Here is a 17,208-nt window from a genome sequence, read left to right on the forward strand (position 1 = left end):
TTTGAACGTTGCCATGGCCTGAGCCTCTAAATAAGAATCTTCAACCTGGAGAAAACTTTGCATCCGCCTACATGGAGATTTTATTTGTCCTCTAGGATAAAATTGACAACCTGAAGCATGTATTCAGTGTAGAATATCCAGTAAACTGATAAGAGTGGGTGTTGCAATAATGCTATCTTTATTGCATAGACCTGGTTTGCTGCCTGTGTATTGAGCAAAATGAAAGATTAAAGAAGGCTTAAGTCAAACTGCAAGTTCTTAAATGCTCTCTCAAATCAGGAGTTAGAAATCTGAAACCCAAACAAAACTAGATTATGTAACAATACAGTGAATACAAAAACACACCAATGCTGATTTTTAAATGGATAAAACAGACAAACATTGGACTATGCTTGCAAAATGGAATTCAACCATTTCAGATAACATTACAAAACAGGCTGGATAAATAGTCCTCCAGAAATACTCTGCAGCCTTTTGGATGGGCATAAAAATAAGATTGCATTGATGTGCAACTTCTAAAGTGACACTTAACCATATAATTGTGCATGGTACAACTGAGTAAATGTTTAGTACCCGTGTTATTTGTACCAAAATCAGAGAAAAGAAGTGTTCAAATGCTTTTTAAAAGGTTCAAAGGTAGAATTATACTCCTTGCCATTATGAGTGTATGTAAAATTCTCACCAATGTGAAACTGTTGTTAATGTGTAACTGCGTTGCATGCTACCTAGTTTATTATTAAAAGACAAAACATAAAGTAAAGGGCAGTAATCACCGTCCAGTGATGGGGTTTACTCGTTGTGAATTTTATGTCTTTTGGGACATTTTTTTCCCCCAATGGTTGCCTCTGACATGGAGCATTTCTCTCGGAGTGGTGAACCTGCCTTACAGATGAGAACCTACCGTACATGTCTGTAACCAGCAGATGAGATCAGCTGGAGCAATAAAGGAGCTAAGAGGTAAGGTATTGAGATTTAGAATGGATAAATCTAAAAGCTGGACAAAAGAGGAAAGTAACCCTAATGGGAGCTTTGAAAGATATTACTGTGGTTTACTTTTCTTTCTATATGACATATTTGGTTCTGTGCAAAGTGATGGAAGCTGACTGTTTCCTCTTCCACTGAAAAAAAAACATCTTTGTTTTATTACAGGTATTAAAATGTCTTGCTGAGCTGTTTTATCACAAGGTCAAAAAAAGCTTAAAAATAAAACATTAAGCAACTAAACAAAACTGGACTTTTAGTTGTTTTGGTGGAAAATATTTCATTCTTCATCTCAAAAGAAATTATTTCGAGTTGAGAAGGATGCATTATTTTATAACTACAAAAGTGAGGTCCCATTTTCAATGATGTGCATCTGGTAACATTCTCATGCATTTGGCATAGATGAGGATGAGATGATCACGATATAGAAATAGCATGGTTTCCCAGTATTATGTTATTAATACGAAAAGGTAATCACAGTGATCAAAGACATCAAATACTTCATTTAAATACTAATTTATTTGAGAATAAATATAGAAGCAATTTCAAGCATGTTTCACAAAATGCCTATATTATTTTTATTTTTTTTTTTTATTTTAAATAAAGGGGAAAAACTGATATTGGTTGCCTCATAAGTCAAACCTGCTGCTTACAACGGATCATGCTCATACTATCATATCTACTGTCTTAGTGATGGATGGTGCTTCTTTAATGGTTTCTTTCTTGGGGTTTTACTATTCTTCTAGGTGAATAAAAAGGATAACCAAGTACATTAACAGGTGCGAGTTACAAAACTTTTTTTTGGCACTTTTTTACAATCATTTTAAGGAATTACTAACAGAATGATGGAAGTATTTTGGTGGTTTTATGATTTTATCTTTTTTAAAGTCCTTTAAGTCTTGATTCCAGTAAAAGGTATTTTGGTGTTTCTTTATTTATCCTAGTTGGGGTTAAATCAGTGGGTTTTGAATTTCACCAATGACAAACATACCAACCAAACCATTCATTTTCATTCCCAGGTTGCACATCAAATGGATAACCAACAGTGCATCTCCCGTCCAGGCAGAGAAAAAGCAGTTTGAATAATTTGTGGAGTGTGTTTTTAAGTTATTCCAGCTCCCTTCAGCACAGCAGCGCCTGACCCTTCTCCCCTTCTGTCTGCTAAGAGGCCTACGGGGAGGAATCAGACCAAATTACCTTTATTGATCCAGAGAGACAGGTGAATACCAAACAGGCCTCTTTCCCTTCGCTCATCTTATCTTTCATCATTTCTTTCTCCTGTCTGGGTGCAGCAGCAGAGATTATAAAAAGAAAACAGTGGATTTTTCTTTTATGAGAAAGGGACTATTCCAGCCATCAGCCTTTGCAGTAATTTACTGTTTACATTCAGGTTTCTGTGATTAAACAGGCCTCCTTGTTGCTCATCATTCACCATCAACAACAAGAAAGAGAAACAGACCTGGCTGCTTTTCTGCCTCCTATCCACAGACGCCCTTTTGGCCCAGCATACAAATCACTGTGGTGGTGGAAAAGATACTCCATTAGGTCCAACTCTGAGTTAAATCAATGCGTGACTTATCAAATGAAATAGGGGATTATGAGGTAATCACCTGACAAACGTTGCTGAAATTGTAATTATCTCCATCTCAGGAAGAAAAGACCAAACTAACTATTTAAGTAGACGGTAAGATAGCGAGGTGCAAAAGAAGCACATCAGCTTTTTCTCTATCATGTAGGTGTGGGAGATGGGATGTTTGTGATTTTGTTTCAAAAGGAAAATATTTACCTCGTTTCTTGGCTTATTAATACAAAACCACTGCTCAACCTTTTTTTTTTCACACTTTCCTGATGAAGCTTGATCGCTGTTGCTTGTATGTGACAAATATGTGGAACAGTGTGGATGATGGATAATAAGTATAAACAGTACAATGAGAGGGTTATTTTACTTAAAGAAGATGAAAAGATATTTAAGTTGCTAAAAAATTCAATTAAGAAACAATGTAATGACTTTTGCTAAAAATAGAAAATACAAATATTATATAAATAAATCATTTTTTTTTTTTACTTCAGATATTAAATATTTGTTTCATTAACAGCATTTTTGGTTTTAAACGTTAGGCTGAGAGCTACAAGTCTGGGTAAAATAAAATTGTAATTATTGTTATAATAATAATAATAATAATAATTATTATTATTATTATTATTATTGTTGTTGTTGTTGTTGTTGTTGTTGTTGTTGTAACAGTAATAATAATAATAATATGTTTTTCAACATTCCACCTTTGTTTATTAAAATTTGAAATTCGTATGTTGCTAATTATTTCTTCAGTGCAACACTGCCTCCAGGCGGTACCACATTGCTATTACAATAAGTACTTTTTTTTTTTTTTAAGTTAAGCTACTTGAAATGAAATGAAATGAAATTTTATTCGAACATGATACAAATATAAAAAAAATAAAATAGTGCACAGTAACAAGAAGTGCATAAAAAAAGAATAGAAAAAATACAGATATTTGTTTCAATTAACATATCATGCTCAAAATGGGGTAGGAAGAAGTGAAAACTTATTAACTCCTACCCCCTAAAAACATGAAAACTTACAGTCCTACTGTTATTAAAAAAATCAAAGTCAAGTGAAAGTCAAAGTGGCAGTCAGCAGTTACTAATATTTACCTAAACATTTCCCTTTTTATGCTGGTTTGTCTTTCCAAACCCTTACACCAAGTTGTTATCTTCAATACACACATTTTTGCTTTCTCTCACTCATATGTCTATCTCTATTGAAAATGACCTCCTTATATTTTCTTTTGAATTGTATTAAACTATTGCTTTGTTTTAAATCTTCATTTAAGTTGTTCCATAACTTTACACCTTTAATTGAAATACAATTAACGCCATCTACTGGTCAACTTAAACATACAAACAAGGGAGATTTGGAAAGAAAGCCGAGTTTATGTTACGTAAATAACAAAAAAGGGTAATGTTTTCCTTGTTTATCCAAAGGCAGCATAGTAACCACTGTGAAGCACTTTAGTAACTAAGCTTTTGAATCCGAAATTGCACTGAATTTAATTACATTTCTAATATTACTATTCTGTACAAAAATGATCATAGACCAGTGCATTAGAAGTGAACTCAACTTATTGCAGTGGTTTTCCTACCATTTTGACCATTATTGTTGACTCATTACAACCCCAAAATTTGATCTATGTTAATGTGATGTTATGTGATAAATAAAACATTTCACAGAACTGTGAAAGAGAAATACAAAATGGTTTTATTGATATTTAAGTTAGTTGTAAGCGCATATCTAAGTGGATGAAAATAAAAATCATGACATAATGCACAATGTTTTGCCCACACAGCATTTTGCATGAATCCCACATTGTGTCAAACCGTCAATTTTATTTTGTTAGGATTATTTTCTATCATTCATGTATGTGCCTGTTAAACCCCAATAATACCTGTCTGTTATGAGTATAATGTTTTCCAAAGCAGTTTATCTACTTAGAACAGTTATCATCTTCATTATGCACAAAACAAAGATTTGGGAATGAAATAGGAGCAAAGACAGAGTAAGTTCTCTGTTAAAGATGTACCGTAAACATAGAGCTTTCTTTTACAATTTGGCTTTTTTCAAGCATACATTTCTTCATGTCACTCATCTACAAGGACTAAACAATTGTCATGTGGACTTATTCTCCAACCTGAGCTCTGGATCTCTGCAGATCAGAGTGATTTACTGTATGTTGGGGCACTTGGTCGCTTCTTTTAGTAACGCTTGGCTTTCTCTGATCAATACCCCAGTCTTTGTAAGATTAAAGTTGTGACATACAATTTCTGTATTTAGATGATAGAATTAACAGTTATCTGTGATATTTTGAAAGCATAGTTTATCACTCTATAACCTTTAATATTCGTAATATTTCCTCCCTAATTGTTCTGTTGCATATAACATGCTGTTATAATATCATTATATAACCTTAAAGGCCTTCATAAATCTGTTGTTTTATATTAAATTCAAACAAAACATATGTTGTGTAATTGTATATAATCTTAAAATGAATGCTGGTTAATAATGTCACAATAAACTAGAGTGATGATAACTTTTTACATTTTCACTTGCAAAATATTTTATATATATTTATTATTTTCTTTGCACTTTTCACTCCTGTAACATAAAATATAAATATAACATAGATAAGTTTGTGACTATAATTTTATTTATTTTTTTTTTTTTATTACAGCTGTAAAATTATTGCTACATACTACAGTGGTAAGTCACAAAAAATTGGTCTGGTTTTTAAATGTACAACAATCCTCTGACAAGCCTGACAAGCCTAATATAGGCTTGCTAGGCCTTTTAAAGATTGAATTGATAGAAGTTATTTGCTTTCAAACACGCCCTACTTCATTGGGACATTAGCACAAAATGTTTTTTTCAGAATGCTTATTTTATAAGTAAATTATTAACATAACACACCTTTTTAACAGAAAAAAACAACCTACATCTGAATTTATGCAAACAACTGAACAAAGAAGAAACAACTCTTCAATGATGTCCTCTGCATTCCCTGGGATTTCACTTGAAGTGTGACCATGGGAAGCAGGGCCATCAGCTTTGCCGACTCATACTTTGTCACCATGCTGGTGTCTGGAATCACACCACAATCAATGGTTAAAGCTCACAGGAGGATGCCAGCAGTTGCACACTCCATAGCTGCATAAAACACTTGTCATGCTGCAGTTACAAAACACTGATTACATTTCCCTCAGTTACCATGCAGGAACTAATGCTGACATTTTTCCTGGCTTATTCTAAATGTTTTAAATAAAAAAGTAATCTTTAAACATTTTTGCTTCTTGGAAAGGTTGAAACTTTTCAAAAGTCACAATATTCTATAAAGTCTAACTATGATTTTATAATATTTGAGTACTTATACCTTTTATTTGCAATTATAATGTATCATAATAAAGTTCACATTTAAGATTAATAATCTATAACAAAAAAACACCCATTAGTTCCAAATATGATTTAGTTGGTGTACGTACATCCTGAGAGTTCATCACTGCCTACTTAGATTTTATAAGGCAGGTGGACAGATTTTTCCCCCATAGGTAACTCAGTCTTTAGTTCTGACAGTCATTCATGGGGAATTCCAGAAAGCCCAGCAGTTGTACAATGCATGAAAACCTCATCCGCATCTTATCTTAGATAAACAGTAATTATTGATACAAAGCAGTAGGACCTTTGGATGGACTCAATTGCTGTTTTTTATTTCTTCTATGCAGTTAGAAAATTGGCCGAATGTTTAATACTATCTATGTGACCTCTTAAAACCCCCAGTGGCCCATTTAGAGGACACCATGTTTCCCACCAAAAAGGTGTGTGAACTTTACACTTTTCCAAACACCTAAAGGCAACCCTGGAAAAGTTCCCATGGACTGGCAAAGCAAAGGCTGACACATTGAGTTGAAAAGTTCAGGTCTGCAAGAAGTCTCCAAGCTTCAACAAATGTACACTGAACTGTTTACTGCAGCCTCTGTGATGTTCTAATGAATGATGTTGTCTGGTAACCATCGTGGAAAACATAAAAAATTTTTATTGTTTGAGATTAGATGTTAGACTAATAGCAGCCTATAATTATTTTACAGCCGACTAAATATGAAAATTGTCTTATTTTTCCATACGAATTCTTACCTTATTAAGAAATAAATCTTGGATTTTAATACAGTTTATTATTGTTGCACCAATTTACAACATGTGAATTGTTGCAAAGCATCACATAAAAACTGAATTCCAATTCAAATCCAGTCAGAAAAATAGATTCCAAGTTGAGCACATACTGTGAATACAAAATTTATTCTAGTCATCAAAGAAGGCAGTTAGGGTTAGCATTGTATTTATAAAGGTTAAAAAGTTTTCTAAAAATAACCCATCTGATTTCAAAAAGTCACTGACTTTCAGCATTAATTCCTACTGGATGTGGACTATTGCTTACCTTGGGTTTTTCACTTTGAAGCAATCCAACCTAGTGATCATGCATAATGCAACAGTGGAAAGGAAAACTGCCCTTTACAGAAAAATTAACCTTTGCCAAACTATCTTTGTGTTAGCCACCATCTGGCACAACTGAATGGAGCTTTGAGAAGTCAGAGCATACAAAGAACACTAATGTGGGAGTAGAAAAGTAAAAAGTTAACATCACTGGTAGCTCCTCGTGTCTTCCCTGTGATAACCTGTGTTTAATAGATTATTTTGCTGCGTTTCACATTAAAATATTTTCTTAGTCAGTTTTCAAGTCTATAGGATGAAAGAGAGTACACACAGTTTTTCATGACGAAAGGTTCGATAACAGCTATGTCTCAGAGAAGGTTAAACACTGAAAGAAAGGGACGATAGTATTATCTATTGGAGGGCAAAATTCAAGGTTGAACTTTTTTTTATTTTTACTACTGTATTCAATCCTTTTTGAAAGGGGATGTCATTAGTTTGTTAAGCTAAGCTACTTTGGTCTTTAAAAGAGGCTTAATAAGAATTTTAAAGGTATAGTGGAGGATTTTCGCACATGAAAAATGCACATAAACAACCATTCCCGCTCCTGAGAGGGAACGATTATTATATGCGTGCAAGAGCATTCACAAGCACATTTCTCCTCGTGCGTGCTCTGTTTAAAAGTTGCTGTTTGCATCACTCATACATGCTTACCTTCCAAAAAAAGAGCTCAGACTCACCACCAGTAAATGAAAATGGGGATGAGCACGTAGGACGGCCTTACGTAAACATATCACCAGAATGACAATTAGGATGACCACTTATTTTGATGATCCACCCAGAAAAAGAACATCCTCCACTATACCTTTAACTACTGTATTCCTTTTTAGAGAGGATGCCCTTAGTTTGCTAAGCTAAGCTACTTCAGTCTAAAAAGTATTTTCAATTGAATGAAGGAACCTGTTCACTTTAAAACTAGATTTGTTTTAATGTTCTTTTTTTGCACACTTTGTTAAAAGAGTGTAAATAGACACATTGAGAAACCGTTTTTTTGTTGGTTTGTCGAAAAATACCAACTTTGTCTCACGCAAAACCACAGAACTATTGATATGGAACATTTCCAATAATTAGAATAAAGTCTGATTCCTTAGAGAAAAAAATATAAGGTACTTCTTGATGTTGAAAGCTAATGTGTTAAGAATAAGTATATTCACATCACAAATACTTTTGAGATGTCTACTGTAACTACTGAAGATAATTATAATGCTTTCACGTAACATATCATAACATATATGTACATATCTCTAATATTACAACTACTTAAAATGATCAAACTAGCACTTAAAAAATAGTCATAGATGATGTTTGTTAATCTAATTTATTTATTTAACACACAATCTAGAAAAAGCAGGCTGTGTTTTATTAATCTGAAAGAGGATAGGTGTCAAGAAATGTTTGATTTCATGATAACTAAGAGACTTTCTTCTGTCATCTGTCTGAGCTAAAACTTTTCCTTCCTGGATGGGTTAGCATCCTCCATCTGTCAAGCTTTAGCACCTTGGGTGACATTACACAGGATGTAAAGGGGGAACTTTAGCATGCAAGCTGATGTTATACTCAGTAAAATGAAAATAGACATTCTTATAAATACAAAAAAACATGACTATAAATACTTATTTCCAAGTAAGGGTAACTGAAATTTAATTTACACAAACTTTATTATTTAACAAATATTCTGGGGTGATCTAATTAAACTTAATAAATATGCAATCAGAGTAGTACTTTTATAAAATACTTTATTGCAGTAACCAAAAAAAAAAAAAGGCCAGGGAGTTAGAATGTTGGATGAATAATTTAGGTATATACATGTTAATTAGTTAAAGAAATGAAAGTCTATTTGCATGTATGTACAAAAATAACTTAAAAGAAATATAAATATAATAGCAACTTGGTTTCTTCAACTGTTCAAATTTAATTCTGCTCCTTTCCCACAGCTTCTTCCTCATCATCGCTTTCTTCATCACTGGAGTCTTCATATGGACAGATGGTGGCTTGGACCGGGTAGTTTCTCAGGAGCGTCTCTGCATCCCGGTACAGATAGTCAAAACATCTTGACTTTGGCCAGAACAACCTTAATACATAAAGAATTATAATTAATGTGATTCATGATAACTCTATGAAAAAAATGAGATATTTTTGATTAAAAAGAAAAAAAGAGATTGTTTCTTACTTGACTGGGTGTATAACTTGTTGAATCTTGGGCTGTAGGCTGGAGATCTGTCCATGCACAGAGAAAGGCTGGAAGTTAAGAGAACCAAATGTCTGCCACCATCCTCCAAAAAATTGCATATTTATCTTTTTTTTATATACTGTATCAAAGCTCACCATCAATTGCGCGGTTTTGTCCTCCGTTTTAGTCCACGGTCTCCACAAATTGCTATGCTGTGTGGGATTATTGGCTCCATTGTAATCCGCTGCTGATAATCCCGGCTTGGAGGCGTTAGTGTCCATGTTCTCTTTACGCTGATCTGGTCCGAGTTAAATCCCTTCTGGAAGTGAGACTGAAGACAAGAAGCTGGTATTTATCAGGGCCTGCAGGCAGCCCGTGCCAAATTGAACTTTGACGCGTCCCCAAGTGTCTCCATCAACCAAGATGTAAAGGTGAGAAGTCACACTTGGCCGACAAACGGCCATATGGCCACTATGCCTCTTTACAAATGTTGAATTTAGGAGATAAAGGGGGGGAAATCATGAGTTTGCAAGGAACATAGGGTGAATTAGTATCCCATTTTATGAAATCATTAATATTTTCACTCATTATGCTACATAATTATAGTGTATCATTAATGCATCCAATGATTTGAGGTGAGTAAAATATTTAGTTTTGCGTTAGACACATTGTTCCAGTTTTGCTTTGACATTTGGTATTTGCTGTTTAAGCTTATTATCTCACTTTATCTTAGCCATTTGGGGGTGAGGTGTGAACAAACACGTGCCCAATCAGATCCAATCGATCGCGTGCACATCTTCAAAGTCAGCTGGGGTGTTGGGGGGGTAGACACGCGCCACCCCAAAGTATCGGCAGCCTTTTGCGCAGGCCCTCAGCGCGCGGACAGGTTATTATAGCACCTTAACAGATGGATCTCTGTGCCATAAATTGGAAAACTAATATTGCTGTTCAAAAAAACGAGATACAGCAGTTTCCTACAGCAGGGCGCTTATCAGTCACCATCTTTATTAAAAATGTGTAGATAGGCGTTTTCATGTTGTAGACCAGCAGGTGGCAGAATGGATCTGTATGACAGCTAGAAACATCTTGGCTAATTAGTCTGCTGAAGAATTTTTTTGTAACACTGTGCAGTAAGGTGCCCTTAGACTTCACTGTGAAGTGCCTTTTTGGTATTTCACCTCATTCACAAAAATGGGGGATGCATTTGCAAGCAGCACTTGTTACAGGCAGACCTGCCAAAGGTAAATGATGCATGACCAGGCTTAGATTTTTTCACCCACTAGTTCTTCTAACATTACTGAACCTGTCTTAGGGGAAAAAGATACTAGAGCTTGGTGTTAATACGTCCACAAAGATTCCATCGTTTCCTTAGTCTCGGTTACTGCTTTCGGGCTAATTGGTCACCCTGGGCCCTTATTGACTCTCAGCATGATTCTCTGTTTTCCTGTGATCTGCCTCTTTTCCCTTTGCCCAGATAAGAACAATTAGGATACTAGCATGTTAGCAGTTTATTGGAATGCTCTTTAAATTGACAAAGATTTTGTATTTATTTGCTTATCTATAGGATGCATATTTTCAAATAGTTTGTTTTTCAGCAAGTAGATGGAAGTCAGCATAAACAAGGTGTACAGAGGTACTTGGTATAGGGCAAACTTGCATGACTTAGACTTTTCTTTGATACAGCATCACAAAGAATTGCATAATCATAAGAGGTAGGAAACAGATTTATAATTTTTAAGGTTTCACACAAGTACTTGTGCTGCTATTCCAGCTGCAAGATATGTGAGAATCCAACCTTTTTTTCCCATTTGTTTTTACAGGATTGTTCTACATTTTATTCCTTCTGCTGGCAACTTTGACAAGCTTCCCCATTACAATGGAAAATATCGGCACTCAGTTCATACAATTTCTTCTGTGTGCTGTGTAAATGCTCAGTCATTCTCCTAAGCACATTCCAAGTCAGATGCATAGGGGTTGATCATTGATTTGCATTGGACTTAAAATGTGCTTAGGAGGATGGAACTCGATGCTGCATCAGAGCTCCATCGACAGATTGCTCTATTGTGAGCTAAAATTACAAACGAAAAAAAACAAGCTCTTAAAAGGTGTATAATCGTGTTCAGAACGTTATCACTGCACTGTTTGCTGAGCTTCTCACTCTCAATGATTTGTTTGTTCACCCATGTGCCCTAATAACCCTCTAAGACCCCACAGAGAACAGCGGTGTTTATTGGAATGTATTTACTGTACATGTTTTAGATAAAAAAGGGACAAAGTAAAATTGGAGACCAGAATTATACATTATTTTACTTGTAAAAACAAACTGTATTTTTTGCCACTTCACAATTATGCCCTAACTTTTAAATTTAATGTGACAATATAGAAACATCTGCATGGAGTAAAAGTACTTTTTTTTTTTTTACTTATCTGTCAGCCACTTAGAAACAAAGACTCCAATTTGGCTGCTTTTTTATGGGGACATTTTTTATTACTGTTTTCTCTTGTCTCAGCCAATTATCTGACTTTCAATCAGAAGTTTTGCACTTTGAAGAACTTCACTATTAGAGATATTTGGCAAAAACATATATGAGTCAGAGAACATTTCACTTTAATTTATGCAGGATAATGATGATTTAGATGATGATGATAGTGATGATTATTATTATTACATGTAACTACATAATTTATTTTAGAAATCAAGCAAAACTCAGGAAATAAAGCTCAATTTGGCTAACTCAGTAGCAAAATTAAGAGTGAGACTGAGTTACAGTTATGTGCCAGTTCAGAGTTGTTCCAGAATGGAGCTTGCAAAAAAGACAAAATAAGTAAAGTAAAAAAAAAATAAAAATAAAATAAAGAAAAAAACACTCACTATGAGTGCACAGACAAATCTGAGTAAGCCCTTTTCTTTTTAGAGCTGAACCCTGGGATAATTTGGTAATAAAGGATAAGTTCCAGGAAAAAAAGAACAAGTGTTCAGAAGAACTGTACTGGAAGACTAGCATTACAACAATCTTTCAGTGTTAACTGTTTCAATGAGAACAAAAAAAAAAATATGTAGATCCCTTTTTCTTTTTACCAAATTAACATTTGATTCAACTGTATCTTTACTACAGTAGTTATCTACTGTATCACTAGTAAGATCTAAAAGAACTCTGAAAACTTATTTCCTTTAATGTATATTCAAAGAATGATCCCAGCAAGCCACATATTCACAAGTTATAGTTCTGAAAACCACACAACTTCAAGTTGCAGATTTTCTTTCTTTGGAAATTAATGACTTCATGTTTTAGCCTTTTAACTGAGTCAAGTTTAAGGCCACAACTGTTAGCTGCTAATTATGCAATTATCTTTCTCCTTCCCAGGGTTCTGCATCATGTTTTTAGCTGATGTGTGTGAATGTTTGTGCACGTTATAATTTCCCTCCTTTACCATGTGAGCTATCAGTGCTACAAGAACAGCAAAGCTCTCCTTTACATACAATGGAAAATATGCTTTGATGTTATTCTTCAAGCATTTCTGGTAATTGCACAGAGTATTAATAAACTTTGATAAACAAAATAAATGTCCTTTAGATCAATAGTGTTGAAAAAAATCATCAGTATTCTGATGGACATATCAAGATAGATCATTGACTTCTTGAAATGAAAGATGTTCTTTAAAATTTCACTAAATAATATTTACATTTAACAATGTAACTCAATGTTAAAATATAAAACCTTACAAATATAAAACCTGAAAGCACAAAATTGTGTAATTATGTCTGAGCTTATTTTTTGATGCATATATTTTATTCATACTTCATATTTCGTGCAGATTTATTAGTCATCGATTGGCTGTCAACGGACAGTCTGAATTCTGAAATCCCCTAAAAGTACAGTAACTCTAATAAAATTGTACTGAATTAAAAAATGACCATTGTAAAATTGAACTTTAAGTAAAGTAACAAGTAAAAAACATGTTTTCTGAGAGGAACAAGAAATGTGCAAACAAAAAGAAATGTTGGTCTTATATGAGACAATATGATGTCATTTACACATGCTAATAAAATATAATTAGCACATTTATATGGTTGAAGTCAAACCTAAACCAGATAATGATCAACTGTTGAATTCAACAAGCAGTATTTAAATGTGCAACCTGTTGCCTCTAATTTGAATATTTTTATCAAGTTATAAGTCATTTAAAAAAGTGCATTTACATGTCATCCTATACTGTCAAAGAAAATTATCACACTTTTTTATTTACCCTCACTTTCTTGTGTAGCTTAGAAGATGATTTTTTTTTATATGTCTTTATTCAAAATATGTTTACACTGCTTGATAACTGAAGAGAAAATATTAATTATAAGTAAAAGAACCCGACAAACTGTACTTAATTACAGTTACAGGAGTAAGTGAATAATTCACCTTTCACCTGTGGTAGCCTAAGGTAACACGAGGAGTTACAGTTGAGGTAACTGTATAATAAGTAAACCAGAGAGTATAAGCATCATCAAGCAAAAACTGAAAAAAGAATGACAGAAATGATTAGATGGGAGAAGAGGATAAGATGGATTCCTAGGATCAAAAAGACGGAAGGAGAAATGACCACTGGAAGAAGAAACATTAACAAAAGACTTAGATTTGGACGTGAAGTACTTAATCTAACACTTTTTAAAATTATAAACCATAACGGGAACTTTGACTGTTGAGGGGAGAATGAAACAGTAGAACATTTTATAAACAAAGAAATTATAAATGGTCTCTACTTATGTGAGGTTTCATCAAGTCCAATCAATCATTCACCAATTCATAAAAACACACTGACATATACCAGGGTGTGTTATTGATTTATTTATTTTTTTTGTTTCATTGTTTTTAAAGTACAGATTACGAACACAAATTTTATATCCAACCTGCCTAATGCACACCTATAGATACACAAAACGGAGAAACTCCAATTACAGATGATTGAGAAGCTAATTATTTCTCATAGTCTCACCATACCTCTGCTCCCCTAATATTTAAAGTCTAGATCCAACTCTGACAGAAGCATTGTATTTCATGTGTCAAGTCACTCCTGGATTAGAGACAGTGTTAGAAGTGTAATAACAAGAAAACCAAGAAAATTTTGGCTCTGTCGTCCAAAGTCCCATTTTCTGGTTAGAGTAAAATAAGCGTGTTATTTGGAAAGCTAGATCTTCAAGTCTGGAAAAACAAAAAAACAAAAAAAACAGAAAAGAATCAAACAGGATGCTTAAGGATTGGAAGTGAAGTTTTGATGAGGATTTATTTATTGGCCTTTTAATAAATACTAATTTCAAATAACCAAATGTTATGATATATAAATATATCACAATATATAATAGCTACAAGTTTTATTTATTTATTAATTCATTTTTTATTCAAACCTATTAAAAATACTGAGATGCAAATGCAGAGCTCAGAGTTTATGTTTGCATGCAATGTAGTGAAAACATTTTGTTCTTACTGGTAAGTTTATTCCAGAATACAGTATATACTTATGTATTTTTCATGTTATATATATCTGTTTTGAAAAAAGCAAACATTCTTCATGGGTACAATCTTATGCATTTAGGATCCCATGCTCAGTCATACATCCTGCTGCCTCCAGCTTCATGTTGAGCCTGACATTTTTTCTGAACCCCTTCAAATCCCCTGTATTGATTTTGTTGTTGTTGTTATAAATTTCCTCCTCTTTGTCTAAATACAAAAAATAGGGCAATTTTCCATTTTATTCCAGGGTTCCAAAGCTGTTACAGACATAACTAAACATAATTTATGCTAAGATCATTTATATGCTTAAACAGCACAATAAAAGTCAGAAAGAGAACTACCAGGTTCTTTTCAAAACTGCTGTTTAGAACTCACACTTAAATATGGAAAATTATCCATACTTTACTGTTATCAGCTATTTTTGTGGCAGTTACATCAAATAATATTCATGCAATACAAATATGGTTTGTTTTATAACAAAACAAAAAAAAGATAAATGCTTGAATAAAGTTTTTGCACATCTGAAAAATGCATTGTGTGTTTGAATCCACCCCCAAGTGCCTCCAGAAGTTCATTAGTGAATATTATTGCTCATTGGTGAATATGCTTGTGTGTGAGACAGTAGAGCTGGTCTTGCTAGAGAAAATACAGCAATAACAAAGACAAAGAAACCCAGCAATGGTGAATAGTAGAAAGTTATAATACCAGAGCATGGTATTCAGCAAATATACATATCGTGTGATTAGAGGTACCCCAAACTAAAGGTTTAGTTAAAAACTAGAAACTTCGTGTGAAAGAACTAACCATTGAATAACTGTAATATGAGCGCTCTAAACTGTGAGTAAGCAAGAGTGGAAAGTGCTTTTATGATGCGAATAAAGTGATGCTTACATGTATTATTCTGTATATATTGTAGGAATTTTTGTAAATATAACACTGCAGGCGGGAATTAGCATTTTTGCTATACTCTGGCACATGAGATCTCTTTTTTCTTAGACTAATATTTTTTTTGTGCATTGTCCCTGATCAAATAAAGAAATTAAATAAAAATAAAATAGAAATACAGCATCGCACATCCCAATATTTCAACAAGGAATATGGTGGTGGCAGAGCCACGCTATGAAGATGTTTATCTTCAGCAGGAGTACAGAAGCTTATGAGTGGACAGGGGGATGGAAGAAGGTAAATACAGGGCAATTCCAAAATAAAAAAACTATTAGAAGCTTCAAAACACTTGAGGCCGGAGTAGAGAATTCTCAATTTAAGCAAAAAAGAAACATTTATGTTGGATTCATTAGCAAAATCGCCAAAGCATGCACATATCGGCCTATGACAGCACAAGAAAAAAAATCTAACCTAAATCTTAGACTTAGACAGAATTTAATTTGTCATTTTGTTACGCAAGTGTAAAACAAAAAGAAATGTTGTTTGGAACAACTCTCTGGACAATTTCATCTTTTTAAAAGTCCAGCCTTGAAAAATAGTAAAAAGAAAAAATCCTAAGCTAAATAGATCTGAGTAATTAAAGACAACTTGAAGAGGTTTACAAATTATTTTTATTGCATCTCTATAGTGGTCCCAGAGTGAAGATGCCTTTGCAATTACATGAATGTTCAGTCAATTTAAAGAAGTATTTCAAATACAACAATTAGGGTTGCAAACATAAATGAGAATAGCTGAGAAAAAAAATAGAATAGCAAAGGTTAAACTAAGATACATTCAAAGGACAAATGTAACAAAAGAGAAATCCTGCATTCACAGAAAATAGTGAGCAGCAAAGTACAAATGGACTACAAATACAGAACCTACTGCAATTACATGCAAAGGGAAAATTCTGCTAATTGCAAAAATAACAATAAATTTTAAAAAGCTGCAAACTGGCTCCACATAATGAAAGTGTTCCAGAATAATAGCCAGAGATGATCTCAAACTCATATTGGAACCGACTCTCAGTAAAGACAAACAAGATGCTCAGATTGGTCAAGAGTTTCAAAAGGATTCAAAGAAAAACTTCCCCTTTTTTTTATGTTTTTGCAATTGATCTGGTCACTAGTCACTCATTCATAGTAATGTCTGTGGTCTGGGCATCTGACCTGATGATCATCTCCCCCTGGTGGTCTGAAGCATATGTGTTATGCAGATATAGTTAGTAACTTTTCTTAATATCCAGTTGTGTATTGTGTGACCTGTTCCCATCAGACCCATTGAGGACAGGAGCGACTTTCAGCAGAACTTTCTGAGCTGATTGGGCTAAGTGACACCTAGTGCCCACCTACCAAAGTTTGGTCTCAGCCAATCAGGCACAAAAAAAGCAAGAAAAACAAGAAAAACAGCAACAGAGGATTACAAAGCTAAGCTGAGCCAAAAGGCACAGGTAACAACTAGTTTTCTAGAAATGTAGTGGAGTAGAAAGTATGATATCTGACTTTGAAATATAGGGGAGTGAAAGTTATAGGAGCCTGTTTAAAAGATACTTAAGTAAAGTATACTGTAGATAGTTAAA

General features: G+C 33.8%; 1 protein-coding gene across 4 annotated transcripts in view; it reads left to right on the top strand.

Moving 5' to 3' along the window:
* Positions 1–808: 808 nt before the first annotated feature.
* The window catches only part of LOC119779167 (melanocortin-2 receptor accessory protein 2B-like), a 32,572-nt gene continuing 16,172 nt past the window's right edge, over positions 809–17,208 (top strand). The window contains exons 1-4 of one of the 4 annotated variants that reach the window (XM_038278726.1): positions 826–957; positions 1,728–1,760; positions 2,001–2,200; positions 8,972–9,068. In XM_038278726.1, coding sequence (XP_038134654.1) covers positions 9,014–9,068 — 55 coding nt within the window. In that variant the 5' untranslated portion in view covers positions 826–957; positions 1,728–1,760; positions 2,001–2,200; positions 8,972–9,013. Of the gene's footprint in view, positions 958–1,727; positions 1,761–2,000; positions 2,201–8,971; positions 9,069–9,414; positions 9,639–17,208 lie in introns of those variants that run through there. The other 3 variants (XM_038278725.1, XM_038278727.1, XM_038278729.1) reach the window with 3 other exon arrangements.

Source organism: Cyprinodon tularosa, unplaced genomic scaffold (assembly GCF_016077235.1).
Source record: "Cyprinodon tularosa strain WSP-4 unplaced genomic scaffold, ASM1607723v1 ctg143, whole genome shotgun sequence".
Taxonomy (NCBI): Eukaryota; Metazoa; Chordata; class Actinopteri; order Cyprinodontiformes; family Cyprinodontidae; genus Cyprinodon; species Cyprinodon tularosa.